This window comes from Muntiacus reevesi, chromosome 5 (genome assembly GCF_963930625.1).
Source record: "Muntiacus reevesi chromosome 5, mMunRee1.1, whole genome shotgun sequence".
Classification (NCBI taxonomy): Eukaryota; Metazoa; Chordata; class Mammalia; order Artiodactyla; family Cervidae; genus Muntiacus; species Muntiacus reevesi.
In genome coordinates, this window is record NC_089253.1 from 41375587 (window position 1) to 41400363 (window position 24777).

The 24777-nt window shown below is 55.2% G+C and overlaps 1 protein-coding gene across 3 annotated transcripts; it reads left to right on the forward strand.

Moving 5' to 3' along the window:
- Positions 1–682: 682 nt before the first annotated feature.
- Positions 683–21682, forward strand: FRMD8 (FERM domain containing 8). Of its 3 annotated transcripts, XM_065937717.1 has the most exons (12): positions 687–841; positions 1130–1214; positions 1636–1790; positions 2832–2999; positions 5138–5239; positions 5571–5629; positions 5753–5919; positions 8231–8455; positions 10248–10371; positions 11283–11426; positions 17602–17800; positions 20058–21682. In XM_065937717.1, exons 4-12 carry the CDS (start codon positions 2867–2869, stop codon positions 20174–20176), a joined length of 1272 nt encoding a protein of 423 aa, XP_065793789.1. In that variant the 5' UTR covers positions 687–841; positions 1130–1214; positions 1636–1790; positions 2832–2866; the 3' UTR covers positions 20177–21682. The 3 variants fall into 3 exon arrangements, with proteins under 3 accessions (XP_065793788.1, XP_065793790.1, XP_065793789.1); XM_065937716.1 differs by lacking the exon at positions 1636–1790 and having other exon boundaries at positions 683–841; XM_065937718.1 differs by lacking the exons at positions 1636–1790; positions 2832–2999 and having other exon boundaries at positions 683–841.
- Positions 21683–24777: the final 3095 nt, after the last annotated feature.

Genomic DNA, 24777 nt, shown 5'->3' on the forward strand with positions numbered 1-24777 from the left:
CTCTACCCAGCCTGGGAAAGCCGCAAGGTGTCCCAGGATGTGTGTCTAAGATAGTGAAGGCTCATGTGACTGCTCCCTGGGATAACAAGGGTGCCCAGCCTGGATTCCTGACACGTAATCAGAGGATCTTTGGAGGTCATCGAGTCCAATGTCTTCGTCTGACAGAGGGGGTAACTGAGGATCCGAAGGGAAAGAGCTTGTCTGGAATAGTCAAGACAGGTACCCAGTTCCTGACCACCGTGGGGAGCCCATCCCCACTCCCGGCCCCGAGGCACTGCGGCAGGCTGCCAGCATCGCCTTTACCCAGCGCCCAGCACACTGTGGCTCCGGGACACGTCCCCACGAAGCACCTCCCCTTCACAGGTGAGGGGACTAGCCCAAAGTCACAGGCGTGTGAGCGCCAGAGCTCGCGCCCCGAGCTCTAGTCCCTATTTCCTTGAACCTTCGCCACATTGTTACAGGCCAACAGACGGGGCCTGTGCGTGGGGGTCATGGGCCCCCCAGTCACTCTGGTAGGTGGCGGGGCAGTTTGTCCACTCGGCTACCAGGAGCCTTAGCCTCGCGGCCGGCAGAAGCGCGAGCTTGCGAGGGACGGGCGCGCGCGGGCGGGAGGCAGGGCGCGTGCGCGGCGGCCCCTGGCTCCGATTGGCTCCCGCCAGGCCGGAGAGGCGGGGCCGTGCGCGCCGCGCTTCCTCCGCCCGGGCTTCCGCGTAGCAGCCCCGGGAACCGGAGAGCGGGTGGGATCCTGCGTCTCGGCGGGCAGTGAGGACGGAGCGGAACCTGGGGGCCCGGGTCAGGGCAGGAACCTGGACTGAGGCAGCGGGCGCTGCGTTCCTGCGAGGTGAGAGAGCGGCGACGCCCTGCACCGGCCTCCGCCCCTGATAGGGGTGTGCCGTGTCGTGCCTGGGCATCCTGGCGAGCCGAGCTTGACCCTTCTCCTGACCGCCACGGCCCCGATCTAAAGTTGACTGAGGACTCCCCCCAACCCCTCACCCCGCTAGTCTGCACACCTGTGCCTTCAACCCTGGTGTTCAGCCTCGGAGATCAGCTCTGAACCCCTTCCTTCCTCAGTGACAGCACCCCCATCCTTGGACCCTCCAGGAACAACTTTTTCTCTTTCCTTCTGCAGATGGACGGGCCGGAAGGCAGTACCGGGCAGCCCGGCCCAGCTGATCGGTCCCATCGAAGCAGTGTGTCCTCCGTGGGAGCCCGAGGTGGGTCCCCGACCCCAGTCCCCACCCCGCCGTACCTTCCTAGGGTTCCAGCCCCGAGGACGTGACCCTGGCTCGTCATCTCTGTCATTGAAGATAACTTTATTATTAATTAACAAATAAGGTCTGTTGGGATGTGGAAAAGTGACAAGTTAGTCCGAAGACCTGAGCTCTGTCACTAGGCTACTTGCAGAGTTGGGTACTCACTTGTAAATCTTCCTCACTTGTAAAACCTTAGGTAGCTGTGAAATTCACATGAAATCTCATGAATGAAAAGTGACATATTCACTTTCTCTGTTTGGTAAATAGTTTTTTGAAAACAGGGATCATTATTTACATTTTATAGGAAGGAAATTGGGCCCTAGAGAGGTTAAGTACAGGACACTGGAGCCTTCACTGCCCCAGATGTCCCTCTGAATTTCAGCCTCCTGGCGTGCTGCAGTCCATGGTGTCACAAAGAGTCGGACACGACTAAGCGACTGAGCTGAACTGACTGAACTGGACGTTATTTTATGATCTCTCAAGAAAGTGACTGTTAGAGCTGAACAGATTGGGGATCCAAAAAGCACCTTCATTTGTGTTAGTAATAAACTATCCTCATTTGATTCACAGAAGCTCTGGGTGGGGTAGAGGGGGATGGGTTTGGCGCCTGAGGCATGGGACATGCTGAAGTCAGTCAGCCAGCCAGAGGCCAGGCAGTACTGGAGCCGTCAGGGCTTCAAGGTGCCTCTGGTTCCAGTGATGGAGATTTGAATCTGGCTGCCCTTCCAAGGGTCTCCTTTGGGCTCCAGGCTCCAAACAGGCTGTCACCAGGGAACACTCAGCTTCCACGGTTGTACCTCAGCTGGCCTGTTTAAGACTTAAGTCCTTCTGAAAGGCCATCGAGTTGAGTCCTGAGGCTTGAAGAATCCTAAGGAGGCTAAGCCCTGAAACTTGCTGTACCACAGGGTGGCCTTGGGAATCCTCTGTCCCCACGTAGCTTGGGCCAGAGAGAGATAGTGGCTTGCTTAAGGTGTGTCACCAGCTCTCTCCCTCCCTCCTTGCTTGATTTACTAAGTGCTGTAATCTCAAGATGGGTTCAGTCTCTCTCTGCCTCAGTCCCACCTGTGGAATGTTCTCTTTCAGGGGAAAAGCATACCAGAGTCCTTGGGGCTGTGGGGGGAGTGTGTTGGGGGTGAAGCAGCCAGCCCCAGTTTGAAACTTTGGGGGTTTAGGGTGGGACAAGGCTGGTTCCTGGGCCAGAGTTGCTGACTTTCTGGGTGGTTTGAGGGTCTCCAGTAAGTCCCGGTAGACTTTAAAAAAAAAATTATGTGTTTATTTCAGCTGCACCGTGTCTTAGTTGCCATGTGCTGGCTTTTTAGTTGCAGCACGTGACCTTAGTTGAGGTATGTGGGATCTAGCTTCCTGACCAGGGATCGAACCCGGGGCCTCTGCATTGACAGCATGGAGCTAACAAGCACTCTTCACAGGGTCCTTCGGGGATGCTGGGGCTCTGCCTCCGAAGTGTAGCCTTGGTCACCCCAAGGAATACAGGGTCCAACCCCAGCAGGGGAGTGGAAGATGCTTAGATGGCATGCCTTGCTAGCTGGCCCAGCTGACCTTGCCGGGCCCACATTGCAGCAGCCGACGTGCTGGTGTACCTGGCGGATGATTCGATGGTGCCCCTGGCCGTGGAGAACCTGCCCTCACTCAGTGCCCACGAGCTGCATCGGGCCATCCGCGAGGTCCTACAGCTTCCAGACATTGCCCTGGACGCCTTCGCGCTCTGGCTCGTCTCCCCTCTGCTGGGTAAGGCTTGGCACTGAGAAGCCCGGGGGAGGGGGGCTGGAAGGGCACTGACTGGCAGAGGAGAGGGCAGCTTCTAGAACCTCTGGCCACTATACATCAGGGAAAGATGGGACTTACATGTGTCCTGGAGCCACCCATGGCTTCCCAGGACCCAGAGCCCTGGAACGATGCCTGGCTCCTCTGCCCCCGTCTCCTTTCTTGGTGCTGGTGGCAGGGGATGCTGGAGCCTGGGCATCAGGAGGAGCGGGATGGGGGACAGGGAGGGAGCCGTGCACGTTCACGGACCACGTGGTCCGCGCCACAACCTGAGCTCGCATTTTGCAAGTAGAATTTCACCTTACCCTCATGGCCCCAGCCTGGTCATACTGATGAGGAAATTGAGGTTTGGAGCAGCAAGTGGTGGGACAGAGGTTGGAACAGAAGCCTGGGTGGTTCCCCCAGCCAGCCTCTTTGAACTGCACCCTGCTCTTTGGAGGCTGGGAGGAAGGTGGGACCTGGCCCAGGATGCAGCCACCCCAAGGGTGCGACTTTTCCTGAGGGCAGGGACGATGAGTGGGAACCCAGCTTCTCTGCAGGGACCCTCCAGCCCTGCCCAGTTTCTGATCACCTTGTCCTGCTTTTTCAGGCTGAGATCCCAAGGCGGGGGTGGAGCAAGAGTGAGGGTAGTGGGGGCTCTCCAGCCCTCAGGCCTGGGGGACATGCAGCGGGCTTGCAGAGAGCCCCCTGGGGCCTCCGAATAGGGCCACTCGTCTGCTGGCTTGGTCAGAAAAGGGGCCAGGGAGAGGATGCTCCACCTGGTGCTGGGGCCAGGCTTGTTCTGGGATTACATACTCTCCCTTGTAGAGAAACAGGGTCAGAAGGGTGAGCCTGGTCCCTGGGCCCCTAGGAGTGTGTGCCTCTGCCCTGGAGGGAGGATATGCCGACTTGGTGGAGTGGGGGGAATGCCTGTCTCCCCACCCCCACCCACCGGTGGGAGCTTCCTGCCCAGCTGTTGCTCTCACCCACCCGCTTCCTGCTGACCAGTCTCTCTCGGCTGCTTCCCACCCAGCTCAGCCGCCCCACCTTCACCCTCTGGCTATCGGGCAGGACTGCGGGCCCCTCGGCTTGTGTCTCTGGAAAACTGGGGGTGGTGTTTTCACGTGGCCCCTGCCCGGCCTTCAGCTCCCTGTCCCTGCAGTTGGCCAGCTGACTTCCTCCCCCACTCCCTCCTCGTCACATTCCGTCTGCCCCCTCGCAAGAACATGAATGGGCCTCCTTTGTGGCCAGTGGGTTATGCCGGGCACCGCCTTGGCCAGGAGGCCCCAGCACAGGGTCAGCGCCCACTCTGTTCCCAGGCTGGGTTCAGGAAGGCTGAAAGGCCACTTCATCTTTGATGCGGGCCCTCAGGACTCTTGGCCCCAGTCCGCCCCCAGAGCGGGTGCGGCGGTGCTCCGTGCCCCAGGGCCGTGAGGCAGGGAGGGGTACCGCCTGCTGGAGCCACCCTTCAAGCTGGCTGTTTGGGAAGGTTTGACCTGAGTGCCATTGTCACTCTGCGTGGAACAGGGCTCCAGGGACAATCCGTCTCGCTGGGGGGACAGCCTCTAGGCAGAAAGGCCCCATCTGGAAGTGTGGGACCACTGTCCCGTACTGATAACTGGAGTCCCCTGAGCTGCCAGAGCTCGGGGTAAGGCTGGCTGGAGCCCAGAGCCCCCCGGGGACATGCTTGGGTGGGGGCTGGCAAGGCAGAGGCCCAGGCAGGGCCAGGAGCAGAACAGCCCCCTGGGCCTCTGAGCCTACCACCAGCTTTGGGCTCTGCTTTCCAGGTCGTGCCAGGGGCATCAGGACCGCCACCCCCAGCACCTTCCGTCTGCTACAGCCTCTCAGCTACAGCCCACCCTGGGCGCTGTAGGGAACAGTCAGACTGACTGCCTGGAATCTGACCCCCTCGTACTTGCTGTTTGACTTTGGACAAATACCTTAGCCTCTCTGAGCCTCAGTTTTCACTGGGGATGAAATGAGAGTAGGGTTATTTCAGGGCAGTTGCTGTAAAGCCCTTGAAATGGTTCGGTGAACGTTGGCCCTGAGTGCGTCGTCGCTGCTGTGAGCGTGGGCAGTTGCGCTGCTCACGGTTCACGGTGGCTTTCTCTCTCCTCCCGCAGAGGTGCAGCTGAAGCCCAAGCACCAGCCCTACAAGCTGGGCCGCCAGTGGCAGGAGCTGCTGCTGCGATTCACTGACGCCCCAGATGACGACGTGGCCATGGGTCAGTGCTGCTGCCTGTGCGTCCCTAGCTCGGGGACCCACCTGGGTCTGGGGTGTGACCTCCCGGCCCAGCCAGGCCTCCACTGGCAGGTGGAGCTGCCCTCGCTGAGGCCAGGGCCGGCATCTCCCCCAGGGGAGGGGGGCTCAGGATAGGGTGGGTTGGGGGGAACAGTGAGCACCTTGAGCTAAGCCACACACCCCTATCTCTGGACAGCTCTGGGGTTTTCTGAGCGGTGGTGGAGAAGGCTCGGGGACTGAGGAGACTGGGTCAGTTAGCGGGGAAGACAGGGTGGCTGTGTGGGGTGGCCAGCAACCCCCTCCTCTCTCCCCAGATGAGCCTTCCCTACAGTTCCGGAGAAACGTGTTTTTCCCCAAATGGCGGGAACTCCAGGTGAGGCAGGGAGCCCCAGGCGGTGCCACCTCCCAGGGTGTCCAGCCTCCCCTTCTCCCTTGACCCCGGGACATGGGTGTCCCTCCGGACTGAGCCACCCCTCCCCGCTGCTCCGGCTCGCAGATCCACGACAAGGAGGTCCTGCGGCTGCTCTATGAGGAGGCCAAGGGCAACGTGCTGGCCGCGCGGTACCCCTGCGACGTGGAGGACTGCGAGGCCCTGGGAGCCCTGGTGTGCCGCGTGCAGCTTGGGCCCTACCAGCCTGGCCAGCCCGCCGCCTGCGCCCTGAGGTGAGGGCCCGTGGAGGGGACCCCCTGGTCTCAGAATCCTGGTTGCAAGTGGTCTTGCCAGGTCCTGGAGTCAGGAGGCCCTGATGCTGTGTGACCTTGAATGAGTCACCCCACCTCTCTGGACCTCCTTTTCCTCATCTTCTCCGGGCTGAGGGCCTGGGCAGTGGGAGACAGGTGAAGTGACACCTGTGAGAAGACCCCTACTTGTGTGCAAGGGTGGAGCCCAGGCCCTGTCTGAGCTCAGAGGGAGTTGGGTTTATTCTCTTGGAAGTCATAGCCGGGGAGTGACCACATTCTGAGTCCCAGTTGCCACCAATTGTCTGATTTAGTCCTGAACTCCAGAGACAGGCCCCATTTCCTGACACTCCAGCATGCTGGCTCCATGCTTCCCAGCTGTCTCTCAAGAAACCGTGTTCTTTGATGGGCAGGGCTCGGGGTTGTGACAATTGAGTCTACCTAGGAAGTAGACCAGCCTGTCTCTGACCTCCGTGGACAAATCCTGAAATTTAGCAGTAATTGTAATGAGGATGTACTTGGAACACAGCCTGTCCTAGACTCAGGGTTCCCCCCAACACCAGCCCTTTGGTGTATAGCTGTGTTGCAGGGGGAAGGATGTGCCCAGACTGGGCCCTGTGCCTCGTGACTAACAGCTGGGGCCTAGCAGGGCCACCCACGCTCAGCGGAGCCTGAACGCTTCCAGCTGAGCTGGCTTGAGGCTGGCATTCATAGAAATCCCGGCTTTTGTGATGGGCATGTCTGGTCCTATTGCAGGTGACAGCAAACCCAGCTCAGACTGTCTGGACTTGAGGGACTTTGTCAGGAAATGGATGGGTTCATGGTGACTGAGGACTTCCCAGGTGGCTCAATGGGTAAAGAATCCACCTGCAATGCAGGAAATGAATGAGACCTGGGTTCGATCCCTGGGTCAGGAAGATCCCCCGGAGAAGGAAATGGCAACCTATTCCAGTATTCTTGCCTGGAGACTCCCATGGACAGAAGAGCCTGGCGGGTTACAGTCCATGGGGTTGTAAAGAGGCGAACATGACTGAGTGACTGAGACAGCAGAGGGTGACTGAGGTTCAGGGGCTCTGACTGGGTCTTCCCCGGCCACCAGACCCGGTCCCTGCTCTCCTTGCCCAGCCCTGTGTCCTCTGGGCCAGCCTGCACTCAGGCAAGCTCTTGCCACACAGTGGCCGGGTGGCCACAGGAGTTGCACATTGGCAAGAAGAGACCTCATCCCTCATGTGACCAGAGTCCTGAGACTCATCTGATGATGACGGCGGGGCCCAGGCCCACCCAAAGGAGACAGAGTGGCCAGGGCACTGATTGGCTGAGGTCCAGATCCTCCTTTGGACCCGCCATGAGCCTGCACAGACCCCATGGACTGAGGGTAGGAGGCCGGATTTCCAAACGACAAGGGGGAGCTGTGGCTGGAAGCAGAGATGTGGGGGGACAGATGATGAAAATGGTAGTCCTGAGAAGTCGGGGGACAGCCCCCTGGATGCCCCTTCTCCTGCTGCTCTGCAGCCAGGCCTCTCCCCGCATCACGTTCCTTTCTGTGTCAGGGCCACAGGGCCGGCCACCCCTCCCCGTGGCCTGGAGTCTTGCTCCTCCAGAAGCCTCCTCCCTCTTCAGTGAAAATGACGACCTCAACTGTGTTTGTTCGGCGCCTGCCATATGCCAAGCACATGGCAGCACCCATCTGTGTGAGTAGGGATCCCTGTCATTGAAACGTGGAGAAAGGATCCCTGTCATTGAAACGTGGAGAAACGAGCTTGGAGAGGCGCTCATACCCAGGGCTCCAGCTGCGGTCCACCGGGAGGGCCGGCGCCCAGCCACAGTCACAGGGCTGTCTGAGGGGGAGACACGGAGCCATCACACCAGGACTCTGAGTCTGTGTGATTGAAAATGCCCTTTCCTTCATGAGCCTGTGCTGATGGTGATTTATTTTAATATCTCTATTTAGCAGAACAAAACATCAATGGCTCTAGGTCATTTACACTATCTTTTGATTGTAAAATTGCTGACTTAGGAATCCAGACCCTCCAGAGGACTCGGTGACACAGGCTTGGCCCCAAGACCCTCTGGTCACGGTCTGGGATGGGCCTGGTTTCAGCTCTCATCTTGTCTCCTGGCTTTGCCTTCAGGCCTCTCACCAACCAGGCACGCTGCAGGGATGGGGGCAGTGGGCTGTCTGGGGGCTCATGTCCAGGCACCCCCCCATGCTCCCCGCACCCCAGGACTGCACCTTCTTCCCAGCCTGCAGTCACAGAGCCGTCCTCAGCCCAGCCCCATCTCCCTTCCTCTACAGGGAGAAGCTGGACTCCTTCCTCCCTGCCCACCTCTGCAAGCGGGGCCACGGGCTCTTCGCTGCTCTCCGGGGCCGTGGGGCCAAGACCAGCACGGGCGAGCAGGGCCTGCTGAACGCCTACCGCCGGGTGCAGGAGGGAGCCGACAGCGACAGCGAGTGTGAGGCCTCCCTGAGCCCCCACTACCGCGCCTACCTCCTCAAGTGCCACGAGCTGCCCTTCTACGGGTGAGCGGCTCCCAAGTGTGGCCACAGCCCCGGGCGCTGTGTCCCTCCCCGGCCCATGAACCCATCTGCAATCCCACTGAGCTCTGTCCTTGAGGCGCGTCTAGATGCCAGCGCCTCAGGCTCCACGGGTCCCGGGCTGGACACTCTTCCTCCCGCTCTCCTGTCACGAGCTCAGACACCGGGCAGGTCCTTTGCTCCCTCCTGCTACAGTCACGTGGCCCCTGGACCTGCCACCTCCCCTTCCGCCAGCTCTCGTTCACACAGGCACTTCTAGCCCTTAGCTCTTGGGTACCTACTGGGTGCCAGCACTCTCGAGGTGCTAGAGACCCCTCAGTGAGCAGAAGAGACCACTGTTCCTGCCCATGAAGAGGCCATTCTAGGGGCAAGAGAGACAACAGTAGAAGCAGAGAACAGACCATGGGCAGGCAGGATGAGCCTTGAGGACAGTGGCTACACTCCAAAGAGTGCCAAGGCTCAGGCCGGGTGGTGGTGCCCCAGGAGGGGAGATCCCAGGGGTGGTCGGGTTCCAGAGGTGTTGAGGGTGGAGTGGAAGGAGCTTGCTAGGTGTGCAGGAGAGGAGGTGAAGGGGAGCAGGCCGAGGGGATTCCAGATTTCTGCCCGAGCAGCTGAGGGGTGGTGACACCAGCTGAGACAGGATGGTGTGGGGCGGGAAGGGGTACAGGTCAAGGCAGACTGGGGGGCTTGTCTTTGAATGTGTTGATTTTGAGATGCTTGCCAGACCTTCAAGTGGCACTTCCAGGCGAACCCTTGGGTTTCTGAGAAGAGAGTCAGGTAGTGGATGAGTCATCAGAATGCGGGCACTGTCTGAAACCAGGAGCCCCAAGAAATGGCCACAGAAGTGAGTTTGGACCAGGCAGAGGACGTCAGCCAGCCCGGCAGGAGGGTCTCTGCCAGCCCGGTGAAGGGGAGGGTGAGGAGGAGGAATGACCAAGCTTGAGGTGCTGCTTCTGCAAGGTCGAGTTCAATGTGGCCCCTTGGGGCCAATCGTTGACCTTGACTCACGCATTGTGGAGGTGGCAGCAGGTGGAGGAGCGAGAGAAAAAGAATCAGTGACAATACCAGGAACCAGCTCTCGGGAGTCCACAGGGTCTCAATGAGTTGGACACGACTGAAGTGACTAACACCTTTGCTTTCACCAGCTTAGCCAGGGGTGAGAGCCCAGGGCACAAGTGTGACAGGCCATGGCGGGGCAGGAGGGAGAGGGTGGCAACTCAGTGCCTGGGTGTCCCAAGGCCCCTGGCCCCTTGCCCTTTCTCAGTGTCAAGTCCTGAAGTGGCTTCCCTGACTGAGCAGCCCGTGGGGGGATGGTAGGCAGCCTCAGCCCCCAGGCTCTCCCAGCCTCCAGCAGCCTCAGCCCCCAGGCTCTCCCAGCCTCCAGCAGCCTCAGCCCCCAGGCTCTGAGCTCTCGGGCTCCTGGCCATTCCTAGAACATCACTCACTCTATCTCACACCTGTGTTCATGCTCTGCCTTCTGCCTGTGGGGCCCAGCTCGCTCTGTACCACCCAGTTCCCCTCCTGTCCTGTCTATTCCAGCCCTCCTGTCCTGCCTGATCAGAGGCCACCACCTCCACAAAGCCTCCCTCTGGCCCACCCACTCCCTTTCTCCCTCCCTGGGATGGGTTTCCACTTAACCTTTAGTCTCCCAAACAGCATAAGCTTCTCAGGTGCCTGGGACAGGGCCTGGCCTGTGCACTTACTGGCGGGTGAACCCCGACCCTGGCCTTGTTCTTGGTGCTGGAAGGGACAGACTAACCCCAGTTTCCCTCCCCAGGTGTGCCTTCTTCCACGGCGAGATTGACAAGCCAGCCCAGGGCTTTTTGTACCGGGGCGGGCGCAAGCCAGTGTCTGTGGCCATCAGCCTGGATGGCGTGCATGTCATCGACTGCAGGGAGAAGGTAGGACCTGCTCCTCCAGGAGGGACCTGAAGCGGGGGCCTCAGTGGAGAGGAGGGGAGTGGGGTCCTTACCCAGGCCTTCCTGGTTCCCTTGGGCCTGTGGTTGGCCTTGGGGCAGGGTGGGCAGCCTCTCGGGCCTCCCTCCCTCGGATGTCTCTGGGTCTTCCACTGTCGTTCTGGGGGCTTCACTGAGCCTACTGTGGGTCAGCTTTCCTACCCAGCCTGCAGGGCAGGGGGGTGACTAGGGGAAGGGGCTGCAGCTAGTGGAGAGCATCTGGCAGGGCCTGGCTGCTCTGCCCGACCAGTGGCTGGAGACTGGTGGTTTTCTGGAAAAACCCCACGACTGGGAGCCCTCCCGGCTGTCGGAGTCCTGCTCCGCCTCCTGCTTTTGGCACTAGCTGTCTCTGCTGGTTGTCTCAGCCTGTGTAGAAGTGATGTTGGCAGCCCGCCCCAGGGGCTTCTATGCACCTGGGCAGGAGTCCCTCCCATACTAACAGACAAGTTTCGGGGAGACTTCAGGTGGTCCCCAGAGAGGGACCCCAGCCCTTCCTGGGCACCTGCTCCCTGACATGCTGGGCCCAGCTGCACCCCCTGCCGAGATGCCACCCAGCTGAACTCTGGGGGAGGAGGGTCTCCCTTCCCCCCCCACCCCCGTCCCAGCTCTCAGGGGCTTGACCTGCTGGTGAGAAGGGCTGTGGGATTGGGGTCTCAGTTCCTGGACCACAGCCCTCCTTGAGGGTCTGATGGAAGCAGGGATTCCTCTCCTGAGAGAAACTCACACCTAAGTTTAGGCTCAGCCTTGGAGGTAAATATAGCCTGGCCAGGTGTCTGCTCTTGGTGATGCCCTCGGGGATGGGGCAGGGCAGCGGGCCTCTGCCCAGAGGAGTCCAAGCTCTGTCTTCCGCTGGCCAGCACGTCCTGCTGGGCCTGCGCTTCCAGGAGCTGTCCTGGGACCATACCTCCCCCGAGGAGGAGGAGTGTGTGCTATGGCTGGAGTTCGACGGGGACAACGAGGGCACACCGGTCAACAAGCTCCTCAAGATCTACTCCAAGCAGGTAGGGGTGGGTGCTGCCCACACCCCGGCGGGGATGAGAGTGGAGACGGTGGACTTAGGGGGCCCCAGGCTATCGGAGGTCTCAGACTGGCTAGCAAAGAGGTGAGAGGGCTGCTGAGGGCCTGGACTCCTGGGAGTCAGGGAGCTGACTCCTGCTGACTGGGAGCCACCCACGAGGGTGCAGAAGGCCAGTCAGGTGGTGGGGCAGCTGGGGCAGCGGTTGGTGGAGGGCTGCGCAGGGCTGTGTGACCAGCGTGCCCTTGTTTCACTCTTGTGCACTCAGCACCCTGTCTTCCCACCCAACCTCCACCCCTGTCCCTTCTCCTCCCACCCTGGTCGTGGCCGAGGTCCCTTCCAGAACTAAGTGCCTTGGTGCTCCCCTCCCGGAGCAGAGATGTGCTCCAGGGACTCCCCATCTGTGAAAGCACACAGCCCCTCCTGCCCCTCCGCCTCGAGCCTCTAAACCCTCCTGGCTACTCTGCTCCCTCTGCCCCTGCCTTATCACTGGCCTAGATGTTTTTTTTTTTGGTCACACTGGAGCCTGTGGAATTCTAGTTCCCTGACCAGGGATCAGACTTGGGCCCTGAGTGGTGAGAGCACAGTCCCAACCACCGGAACACCAGGGAATTACCCAGGTCTCTCTTTTTTAATCTAAATGTTCTGTTTTATTTCTTTAGCACAGTTTTTTGTTTTTTAAATCTCAAACGTCCTTTTCTTTTTAAAAAACACCTGTTTATTCGGCTCCATTGCGTCTTAGTGGCGGCACGCGTGATCTTTGTCACGTCATGCGGGATCTTTCGTCGCGGCGCTCGAATTCTCTAGTTGTGGCACGTGGGCTCTGGAGCACACAGCCTCAGTAGTTGCGGTGCACAGGCTTAGTTGCTCCGCAGCATGTGGAATCTTAGTTCCTGACCAGGGATCGAACCTGTGTCCCCTGCATTGCAAGACAGATTCTTAACCACTGGACCACCAGGGAAGTCTCCATGTCATTGAATTACAATATACATACAGAAAAGTGCCCAACTCCTAAGTGTATATAGCTCAACAAATTTCCCAAAAGAAACCCATGTAACAGACTTCCCTGGTAGTACGATGGGTAGGAATCTGCCTGCCAGGGCAGGGGACACAGGTTCAGTCCCTGGTCCAGGAAGATTCCACAAGCTGAGGAACATCTAAAAGCCCGTATGCCACAACTGCTGAGCCCACACTCCGCAACAAGAGAAGCCACTGCAATGAGAAGCCGGTGCCTGGAGCGTAGCTCCCGTTCACCGCAGCTAGGGAAAACTCCGAGCAGCAGCAAAGACCCAGTGCAGCCAAAAATAAATAAATTATATATTTAAAAAAGAAACCCATGTAACACCTTTCAGATTAAGAAAAACCCCTCCTCGGTCCCCCTCTCAGCCGTGCCTCCCACCAAGGGACCCCCGCATCCTGACTGGTGTTACCCCAGAGTCGTTGTGCCTGGCTTCGAACTTTACGGCAGAGGGTCCCCACGGTGCATTCTGATCTGCCCAGTCTGGCGCTCAGCCCTGTATCTGGGAGCTCCATCCCACTGTAGGTGCCAGTGCCGTGGTCTCCCACTTGCACTAGGCATTCCCGTGTGTGTGTTTGCCCCTCTTGACTTTCCCGTCCCACTGCTGACGGGCCCTTGGGTGTCCAGTTCTGGTCTGTGGCAGAAGATGCTGCATGTGTCCTCTGTGCACACGCCCAGCTTCACGCGCCGGAGCCGACTGGCCGTGTGCTGGCGGCTCCAAGAGTTATAGTATCATCATCTTATCCCTTCAGCCACTCTGGTGGTTGAGGAGGGATATCTCCTTGTGCTTCTTCTCTTTACGTTTTATTCAACTTTATTGAGATATAATTTACAATAAAATGCACCCGTTTTGAGAGGTGAGTTTTAACATGTTCACATAACGACCGCCACCACAGGCAAGCTACAGAGCTGCTTATTTGCTGTCCACATATCTTCTTAGAAGTGAAACGTCTCTTCACATCTTTTGCCCATTTTTTATTGGCATTATTTCCATCACCCCCAAATATCCACGTGATTTTAGTTGGCATCCCTTCCCCCACCCCAACACACACACACAAATGAGGTTGAGCACCTCTTACATATATATCCACCATCTAGATGTCCTGTTTGTTGAAGTCTGCCAATTTTTCTTTGGGGTTTTCTCTCTTTTTTTTATTGTTTTATACATATCTCTTCAGATGATGAGATATGTATGTATGATTTCAGACTCATCTCTTCACTTGCTATCTGATACCTCCTCTTGGCAATACCTAGAGTTTTGCTTTCTCCAGAATGTCATATAAACATACTTATCGTATTTACCCAGGAGAAAGAGGCGTATGTCTACACACAGATTTACACTAAGATGTTCATACAGTTTTGTGTATCATAACCAAAGAACTGAAAATCACACAAATGTCTGTCGCCTGGTAGATAGATAAACAAATAGCAATCCAACCCTATAGTATACATACTCTATGCAGCCTTTTGAGCCTGGCCACTTTCGCTAAGATGCACGCCGCTGAGATGATCCGCATTTCACGGTGTACTGGTCTTTTCCTTTTGACTGTTGAATAGTGGTCCATTGGGTGGATGTACTGCAGGTTAGCTCTTTACCCACTGAAGGATATTTCCAGTTTGGGACTTTTGTGAATAAAGCTGCTCTAGACATTTGTGTACAGGCTGTGGGGTGGGCGTGTGCCTTCAGTTCTCTTGTGTAAATACCTAGGAGTGGGTTTCCTGGATTGTATCATAAACATATGATCAGTCTTACTGGAAACTACCGAACTGTTTTCCAAAGTGACTGTGCCATCCTACAGTCCCTCCAGCCATGTCCGAGGGTCCAGGTGCTCCGCATCCTGCTCAGCACCTGGTCGTGTCAGTGTTTGCTTGTTTGCCATTATAATGACTGTACGGTAGTGGCAGGTCAGCGTGGTCGTCGTCTGCATTTTCATTATGACTTAGGATGTTGATTATCCTTCTGTGTGTTTATTTGTTATCTGTAGGTCTTTGATGGAATGTCTGTTCAAATCATTTGTCCACTTGGTTGAAATCAGGAAATTTGTAAAATAATTTTATTTATGTGTTTTATTTTTGACCATGCTGGGTATTTATTGCTTTTTGTGCAGGCTTTCTATAGTTGCAGCAAGCAGGAGCTACTCTTCATTGCAGTGCTCTGGCTTCTTCTTGCGATGGCTTCTCTTGTTGAAGAGCAACAAGGGCTCTAGGCGCTAAGGGCTGCAGTGGTTGCGGCACATACGCTCCGTCGTTGCAGCGCACGAGCTTAGTTGCTCTGCAGCATGTGGAATCTTTCCAGACCAGGGATTGAACTTGTGTCCCCTGCATTGGCAGGCGGATTCTGATCCCTCGTGTCACCAGGGAAATCCCTAAATTGGCTTGTCTTCTTAGTGAGCTATAGGAGTTCATTATATGTTCTGCATACCAGTCCCTTATCAGATTAATATTTTACAAATGTTTTGTCTAATAACTTGACAAAGTCTATAACTTTGTCTACAACTTTTTATTTTCTTAAAAATGTCTTTTGAAGAGATGTTTTTAAATCTTCTAGTCCATTTATTTTAAATGACATTTAAAAATTATTTTATTTATTTACCTTTGACTTTTCTGGTGGCTCGGACAGTAAAGAATCTGCCTGCAATGCAGGAGACCTGGGTTTGATTGCTGGGTAGGGAAGATCCCCCAGACGAAGGGAATAGCAGCCCATTGCAATATTCTTGCTGGAGAATTCCATAGACAGAGGAGCCAGACTGGATACTGCCCATGGGGTCACAAAGAGTCGAACACACTTTGTACTGGGTCTTCATTGCTGCACAGGCTTTTCTTTAGTTGTGGCAAGCGGTGGCTGCTTCAAAGTTTCGGCATAGAGCTTCTCATTGCGATAGCTTCTCTTGTGGAGCACAGGCTCTAAGGCGCGCAGGCTTCAGTAGTTGTGGCACGTGGGCTCCAGACACAGGCGCAGTAGTTGTGGCACGCCAGCTTAGTTGCTCCTTGGCGTGTGACATCTTCCAGGGTCAGGGATCGAACCCATGTCCCCAGCATTGGCAGGGGTATTCTTTACCACTCAACTACCAGGGAAGCCCCCGGTCCATTTATTTTATATCTCCATTTATTTGTCTTTGATTTCTTTCACTAACATTCTGTGGTTTTCAGCATACATATCTTATATACCTTTTATTAGATTTATCCCCCTCCCCCTTTTTTTTTTGGTGCTACCAGAGATGGTACTGTTTTTTAGTTTCAGTTTCCAGTTGTCGGCTGTGGCGTATAGAAACACAGTTGATTTTGTTTTCCTCATATCCTGTAACCCTGTGAAACTCACTCACTTGTTGAAAGCAGGGTTTTTGAGGCTCCTTTGGGATTGTCTCTGGACCGTTAGACGTTGTCTGTGAAGGGGGCAGTTGTGTTCTAACTTTGCCGGCCGCCTGCCTCTCCCTGGCCTTGCCAGGCAGCACTGGTCTCAACTGGCGAGTCGGGGTGAGCAGACATCCTGGGCCTGAGGGGAAAGCCTCCAGTCTTGCTCTAAGTAAGCGTGGTGTTGGCTGTGTGTTCTGTATTCGCCCTTCATCAGGTTAAGGAAGTTCTCTTCCATTTCTGGCTTGCTGAGTCTTATCCTGAATGGATATTTCATTTTGTCGGAGGCGGCTGAGGTGTAATGGCAGCCTCCCCCCACCTCAGGAGCGTCAGGCGGCGTTGGAGGATCTCAGAGGGCGGCCCTGTTGCGCTCAGCTCCGTGCCGACTCCAGTGTGGGGCCCGGACCTCCCGTGCAGTTTCCTGCCCTGCTTGCCCTCCTCAGGGTGGCTTGGTTGCTCTGGAGCAGCCTCGGTCGCCCCATCGGGTGGGCAGTCACCGACCGCCCCCTCGGCCTCTGACCCTGCTCCCCAGAGGGCTCTCATCTCGGGGTCCAGAGCCAGCCTGCGTCTACCCCAGTCCTGGCTGTGTCCCGCTCCCTGAACACGCCCTGCCTAGGCAACGCCACCTGCTGGCAATTTCTGTCTGTGGATCTGCCAGGCCTGGCTGTCCCCGCCCTGAGGTGCCCAGACCCCTGCCCGCTAACATCTGGTCACATCACCTTTTATGGCAACGTGTAATGTTTCAAGCCTGTTGAGAAGGCTTGAGGAGTGTGTTCAGGGGAACCGCCTACCCCACCCAGCTGACCTCACGACTCAGCAAGCCAGGCTTCTCTATCCTTCACTATCTCTTGGAGTTTGCTGAGATTCATGTCCACTGAGTCAGTGATGCTATCTAAACACCCCATCCGCTACCATCCCCTTCTCATTTGTCCCTCAATCGTCCCCAGCATCAGGGTCTGTTCCAACAAGTCAGTTCTTCGCACCAGGTGGCCAGAGTATTGGAGCTTCAGTATCAGTCCTTCCAATGAATATTCAAGATTGATTTCCTTTAGGATTGACTTGCTTGATCTCCTTGCAGTCCAAGGGACTCTCAAGAGTCTTTTCCAACACCACAGTTCGAAAGCATCAATTTTTTATGGTCCTTCTTTATGATCCGACTCTCACATCCATACATGACTACTGGAAAAACCTTTGCTTTGACTATACAGACTTTTGTCAGCAAAGTGATGTCTCTGCTTTTTAATACACTGTCTGGGTTTGTCATAGCTTTCCTTCCAAGGAGCAAGGATCTTAATTTCATGGCTGCTATCACCATCCGCAATAATTTTGGAGCCCAAGAAAATAAAATCTGTCACTGCTTCCACTTTTTCCCCATCTGTTTGCCATGATGTGATAGGACCAGATGCCATGATCTTATTTTTTTAATGATGAGTTTCAAGCCAGCTTTTTCACTCTCCTTTTTTTCGGGAAGATCCCCTGGAGGAGGAAATGGCAACCCACTCCAGTATTCTTGCCTGAGAAATCCCAAGGACAGAGTAGCCTAGAGGGCTACAGTACATGGGGTCACAAGAGTCGGACACAACTACACAACTAAACAACAACAATCTGACCCCTGAAGTCAACCCAAATGGGGTGCCTCCCCTGGCCCACAGAACAGACTCTGCTTCTTTTCTCGTGTAAAAGGTATTTGTTTCCTCATCGGCCTCCCCCACCAGCGGGTCTGGATCCTCTCCCTCTGCAGCAGGTAATAGAGAGCCCCCCAGGCCTCACGCCGGCCCCCTCTCCTCCCCAGGCCGAGCTGATGAGCAGCCTCATCGAGTACTGCATCGAGCTGAGCCAGGCGGCGGAGGCCGCCGCCTCCCACGAGGCCGGCCCCACCTCGGCCTCTGGCTCCTTACCACCCCCTCACCAGCGCCCCCAGCTGCGGAGGCAGGGCAGTGTGGTGTGCAGCCGCATTCAGCATCTCTCCACCATCGACTACGTGGAGGAGGGTGAGTGACCGCCTCGTGCTGCGCACACACACCTACACGTGTGCACATGCACACCACAGGGAGCTCCGGAGGTGGGGGGCAGTTCCAGATGCAAAGAGTTAGCCTCCAGCCAGCAGGACCTGGCGGGGGGCAAGGGCGGGGTGCAAGCATCCCATCATTTGATGGAGAGTCGGAGGCCTCCCTCTGGGGCCCCGGCAGTAAGAGCCCCTCACTGCTGTGTCCACAGGCATATCCAGACGTGAAAAACTAGAAACTACTAGTGTCTGTTACTAAAGGTGTGGGGGTGGGAAGGATGGATACATACCCTGTGAAATCAGTGCAGCTGGTAAAGATGACATAGGTGCCCTAATGCACGCTTTCCCTATTGGCTCAGTGGTAAAGAATCTGCCTGCGATGCAGGAGACACAGTTTTGATCCCTGGGTCGGGAAGATCCCCTATAGAAGAGAATGACAGCCCACTTCAGTATTCTTGCCTGTAGAGTCCCGTGGACAGAGGAAGCTGGCAGGCTACCAGCCATAGGGTCGCAAAGAGTCAGACATGACTGAGTGACTAACACACACAACACACATGATCTGCAGTTGATTAAACTGGTGGATGAGACCACAGTTCTGTGAAGGGCCAGCTAGAAGTTATACCAGATTTTTGAATGCACAGAGGGTTAGCATCTCAACCCGCCTGTTGTCTAAGGGCTCATCAGCTACTATAAACAGCATACCTTACCTGGTAGCCAAATCCTTGCCTGGAATCTATAACTGTTTCCTCGGGATAGATTACTAGAAATGGGGTTGCCAGGTCAAAGTGTGCGCCCACTGTACCCACCCGAGGAGAAAAGGAGGCACCTGCCTCTCCATCCTCACCCACCACAGGTGTTATCTTCCTGAGGGCAGTGAGCTCGTCAGAGTTGGTGTTCGGATGCTGGTGAAGTGAGGTCGTTTTTACATGATTGATCACATACAGTTTCTTCATGCATTACCATTTATTTCTGTTGCCTATTTTTCTTCTGTCACTTGCTTTTTAAAATTAACATATTATGTTAATACGGTATGTTTGTAGAATTAATGAACCAACATGATACAGTAAATTAAGTGAAGTCCTTAGTGTTAACCTTACCTAACATCCTTTTTCAGATGCAGGGTCCCATCCAGAACACCACACTTCATGTGGTTGTCGTGTCTCCTTAGGCTCCTCTTGGCTGTGACAAGTTTCTCAGACCTTCCTGGTTTTTGATGACCTTAAAGTCTTGAGGAGTACGGGTCAGGCATATTGTAGGATGCCCCTTTACTGGAATCTCTCTTCTATTTTTCTCATTATTAGATAAGAGTTAAGGGTTTGGGGGAGGAAGATCACAGAAGTAATGTGCCATTTTTACCACATCATACCAAAGGTGCACTATCAACATGATTTTGACTTTTGATGTTGACCTTGATCACCTGGCCTGAAATTTTTAACTTTTAAGAAGTCTTTTTAGGGACTTTCCTGGCAGTCCACTGATTAGGATTCCAGGCTTTTACTGCCAGGTTCAATCCCAAGTTGGGAAACTAAAATTCCACAAGTGCCACCCTCTCCCTCTTCCCCCAGAAAAAATCTGTTTAATCTCTTCGAGGATCATTTTCAGGCAGTGGTATGTATTATAGGTATTTTGTGACTTTGCTCTGTTCTTTCTTCTTTTTTGTAATTGAATTATGTGTGTGTTCAGTCATGTCTGACTCTTTGCGACCCCATGGACTATACCCCGCCAGGCTCCTCTTCCAGGCAAGAATACTGGAGTGGGCTGCCCTTTCCTACTCCAGAATTGAATTACAGTTGACATACCATATATTCGTATATATAGTGATTTTGACATAGTAATTCAATAGTTTTATATGTTACGAAGTGATCCTCCTAAGTCTGGTTATCCTCTGTCGCCATCCAGAGTTCTGTAGTATCACGGACCATGTTCCTTATGCTATCTATGACATCCCTGTGAGTTCTTTATTAACTGGACTTTGTACCCCTCTCCAGTCTCTTTTCGAACAGGTTTGGACCCCACAGCAGGCCCAGCATCACATGGAAACCCTGGTGACCTGGTTTAGGAGACTGGCCCCCTGCCCCTGATCCTCTCACTATGGGGGGGTGGGGGTGGGGCTGAGGCTCATGAAGCTGGTGGGAGTGAAGAGGGGAGCTCAGCCTGAACAGGCTCCAGAAGGGGCTCCCCTGGGGCCAGGCCCTTCCCTGGGGGGGGTCCTCCTCAGTGCATCCTTCTTGTTCCCCCAACAGGCGAGACGATCAAGCGGGTGAAACCGAAACGCAGCACATCCTTCTTCAGCCGGCAGCTCTCCTTGGGCCAGGGGAGCTACACTGTGGTGCAGCCCGCCGACAGCCTGGAGCAGGGCTGAGGGCCGCCGTGCAGGCAGGAGGGCATGGGGGCATCGTGCTGCCCGAAGGCGAATGCGGGGCGGGGGGGCGGGGAGGGCGGCCTCTGCGTGTCGACAAGTCACTTCTGGGCCGGGCTGGGGTGTGCAGAGTTGGCTGGGGGCTGCCGCAGGCTCTCTCTCGCAGCCTGCCTGCCATCCCCTGGACTCCGGGCCCCGCTGCTGTCTCTGAACCAGTCTGACCAGGCCCTGGCCACCCACTCCCACCCAGGGGCTCGCCTTTGTGCCCCTCTCAAGACAGAGTATTCCCCGCTCTGAAGTCCCTCTGGTGGCAGGTGGCTGAGCAGTAGGGCTCAGGACACTGCAGAGGAGAGTGTGTGTCTTTGGTTTTTTCCCTGGACGTTGGTGACCACATCCCCACACTCCAGGCTGGGACACGGCCCTGCGGGAAGAGGGTAGGGGGCCTCCACAGACAGTGAAGCCCCCACAGAGCCCTCTCCAGCTGGATGGAACTGCTCCCTTGTGAGCAGGAGACCCTGACCAGAAGGAAAGTCTGCTTGCTGATCTTTGGTGGTGTCACTGTGCTGGGAGGTGGCCCGCGGGCTCACTCTACACCCCGAGGAGCTCCCAAACCCCTGGGGGCTTCCAGTTTCAGTTTTGATCTTTTTTATGATCTGCTTTGGTTCCATGAAGCCTGTGAACTCAGGCCACTCACGAGGGTGCCCCCGCCATCTCGGAGCTGCTGATGCTCCTTCCAGGATGGTGCTGTGATTTCATCCAGCCCCAGGCTCATGCTCGGGAAAGTCCCTGGCCGGGAGGGGTCTCTTCTTTCTCGGGGATTTTGTAGGGAGGTGGATGTGGCCTGGGTGGAGCTCTTACCACGGCCTCCTGCCTCCTCCCAGAAGAGCTGGCCTCTCAGCCTTGGGCTTCTTCTGGGTGGTCACCCCACCACCACCACCGTCAGGGGCGCTTCCGGGGACTTTCCACAGGAAGGAGGCAGATCCAGCCCGACACAGGGTTTTCTTTGTCTTCCCTTCCCGGTGGAGAATGTGGGGAAGCGAATGTGAACCTCCTGTCTCCGGATGTCAGAGCCCACTCACCTCCTCCCTTTGCTGGCTCTTGAACTCCAGATGTTTCCAGGGGGGCCTGCCCTCCAGCAGTAGGGACTTTGGTATCTGTCATAATGAATAGGTGTCTCCCAGCTAGAGGACATCTCATCTCTCCTGGAGACCTCACTGGCTCCCAGCCCCTCTGGCTCCTAGCCCTCCGGTTATCTGCTCCCACTCACTGTTTTGATGCCAGGTGAATTCTTATCTGATAGATTGAGAGGCCTGAGGGATGTGATGGGTGTGTGTGTACACAGATTACTTGTTTTGACTCTTCAGCCCCTCCTTCCTGTTTTCTGAGCATCCATTGTGCCTTAACTTTTTCTCTCTGCCCTTGTGGGACAAAGCAGTGTTTCACCAAGTGCCCTTTGAATATTCCTATCCTTTTGTATCATGTGACTTATTAAAATCAATTTCCAGCAAACTTTGTTATTGTTGTTCTGTCACTAAGTCGTGTACTGCAGCACTCCAGGCTTCCCTATCCTTCACCATCTCCTGGAGTTTGCGCAAACTCATGTCCATTGAGCCAGTGATGCCATCCAACCATCTCATCATGTAACTTATTATTAATAAAAGCCATTTCCAGCAAACTTTGGGGTGGTTTATGTTATGAAATAATGAGTGTGTTAATTACAGCCTGGAAGATGATTATAGGCTGCATATTTGCTTTTTATTAAATATGCATGAAGAAGACTTACCTGGCAATCCAGTGGTTAAGACTCCATGCTCCCAATTCAGGGGGCACAGTTTCAATCCCTAGTTGGGGAGCTAAGATCTCAGGTGCTGCAAGGAAGATCAAAGATCTCACGTGCTGCAACTGACTCCTGGCACAGCCAAATAAATATTTTCTAAAAATCAATTAAAATACTTAATAAAAAGTAAATAAAACAACCCACAGGGAATTGCCTGGTGGTCCAGTGGTTAGGACTCACTGCTATCACTGAGGCCCCAGGGTTCAATCCCTGGTGGAGGACTGAAGAAACCACAAGCCATGTGGCACAGCCAAATAAATACAAATAAAACAACCCACATTCGTGATCACACAGTTCTTGAAGTCAGTCTGAACTGAAGTCTCACCAAGCTGAGATCCATGTCGGCAGGGCCACATTCCTTCTGGAAGCTCCAAGGGAGAATAAATCTATTTCCTGGGCTCAATGGCCCCTTCATCCTCAAAGCCAGTGAAGGGCAGTGGGGTCCTAATAGCACTGCTCTCTGCCTTCTCTCTCCATGTTTCTCTCTGGCTCTTCTGCCTTCCTCTTCCTCACGATTACACTGGGCCAAGGCAGATAATCAGTTGTGAATATTCACTGGACGACTGATGCTGAAGCTGCAACACTTTGACCACCTGATGGGAAGAACGGATTCATTGGAAAAGACTCTGATGCTGGGAAAGATTGAAAGCAGGAGAAGGGGACAACAGAGTATGAGACGGTTGGATGGCATCACCAACTGGATGGACGTGAGTTTGAGCAAGCTCTAGGAGTTGGTGATGGACAGGGAAGCTTGGCGTGCTGAGGTCCATAGGGTCGCAAAGAGTCGGACACGACTGAGCGACTGAACTGAACTGAAGGCGGATAATCTAGGATAATTTCCTTATTCTACTGATTAGCAATTTGAATTCCCCTTCGCCATGTAACCTAACATTCACAGGCTCCGGGGTTAGGATGCAAACACCCTGGGGGTCCTTATTCTGTCTACCGCGCCATCCTTCCTGCCACAGCACCCCACCCACGCCTTTGTGCTGCATGTGGCAATGGATTTGCCTCCTCTCCGCGGGTTCGGACCAGGCCTCCATATGAGGTCGCCAGGGGAGCTGGAGCGGCTGCCTGTAGGTTGCTGGTCCGGCTGTGGCCAGCAGGGGGCAGTTGAGCCCGCCCTTTCCTCTCCAGCTCAGCGGCAGAGGCGGAGCCCGCACTTCCTGCCTGGATCCTACGCAGCCAGGAACCCGGAGCGGCTATGCGGTCCTCTGGTCTGGCGCTGCATGCCTGCCGCTTCCCTGGCTCCTGACCGCCGCCACCTTCCTCTGGTCCACGATCAGGGGTTCTGGGCCTCCAAGAGCACCAGATACAGGGCTTCTCCCTGTGGACCACAGTTGGTGTTCAGTTCAGTCGCTCAGTCGTGTCCCACTCTTTGCGACCCCATGGACTGCAGCACACCAGGCCTCCCTGTCCATCACCAACTCCTGGAGTTTACTCAAACTCATGTCCATTGAGTCAGTGATGCCATTCAACCATCTCATCCTCTGTCGTCCCCTTCTCCCGCCTTCAATCTTTCCTAGCATCAGGGTTTTTTCAGATGAGTCAGCTCTTCGCATCATGTGGCCAAAGTATTGGAGTTTCAGCTTCAACATTAGTCCTTCCAATGAATACTCAGGACTGATCTCCTTAAGGATGGACTGGTTGGATATCCTTGCAGTCCAAGGGACTCTCAAGAGTCTTCCCCAACACCACAGTTCAAAAGCATCAATTCTTCAACGCTCAGCTTTCTTTATAGTTCAACTCTCACATCCATACATGACTACTGGAAAAACCATAGCCTTGACTAGATGGACCTTTATTGGTAAAGTAATATTTCTGCTTGCTTCTTAATATGCTGTTTAGGTTGGTGAGGGACCACATTTTTCAAAGATCAGGATCTACATTCCAAGAACAGATTCTGCTTTGGGATTATGTGTGTGTTTGTGTGATGAAAACAGATTCTGCTTTGGAATTTTGTGTGTGTATGTGTGTGTGTGTGTGTGTGATGAAAACATTCTGCTTTGGGATTATGTGTGTGTTTGTGTGATGAAAACAGATCCTGCTTTGGGATTTTGTGTATGTGTGATGAAAACAGAGTCAAAATATTTAAAACCATGGAATCCAGGAAGTGGGGTGGGCACACCCTGGGGCTTCTCACGTCCCTTAGTCCTGCTCCCACCTTGTGAACAGGAGCTGACTGTCCCAGGCCCCAGCCCTCCCCCAACCCTGCTTCCCAGCAGTCCCGCCCATCTCTCAGCACCTCCCTCCCCACTGTACTGCACCCTCAGCTATTTTGAGCTACTTGTCATAGGTATAATTTGCAAGTGGGAGAATAATAATAGCTCCAGCTCTTCCCAGGACCTCTGTGTCCCCTGCCCCTTTGACCTTGGCGTTTGGGGAGGAGGGGGAAGTGGTGACAGCTGACTCTCTGGGTCAGTAAGCACAGGCCTCCCTCCCAGCATCAAGGTCAGCAGCCTCCAGGGGCAGATGGACCCCTTGGAGGGGTTCCTCTGCCCGGAGAAGCCCCAGCACCACACACGCCTCTCTCTCTCTCTCTCCGCCCCCCCCACCCCCCCCACCCCCCCGCCTCTCTCTTGTATGCCACTCAGGTGGCCAAGGGGAGTCAGAACAGAAAAGTCTCCTTCAGAGGGTCAAGGAGCATCTGAACAATCAGTGCTCCAGAGGGGTCACTGCAGGGGGCGGGGGGGGGGGGGGGGACGGGCTCAGGCCTGAAGACAGTCCCATCCGTGGGGACGCAGCCTAAGGAGCTCTGGCAGTGGGG

What these genes read in the sequence shown, in the direction of transcription:
- FRMD8 (XM_065937716.1), top strand. Translation starts at nt 1,130, where the DNA reads ATGGACGGGCCGGAAGGCAGTACCGGGCAGCCCGGCCCAGCTGATCGG. An exon ending in GTCCTCCGTGGGAGCCCGAG is followed by an intron (nt 1,215 to 2,831) that starts GTGGGTCCCCGA and finishes CCCACATTGCAG; the next exon opens with CAGCCGACGTGCTGGTGTAC. An exon ending in GCTCGTCTCCCCTCTGCTGG is followed by an intron (nt 3,000 to 5,137) that starts GTAAGGCTTGGC and finishes CTCCTCCCGCAG; the next exon opens with AGGTGCAGCTGAAGCCCAAG.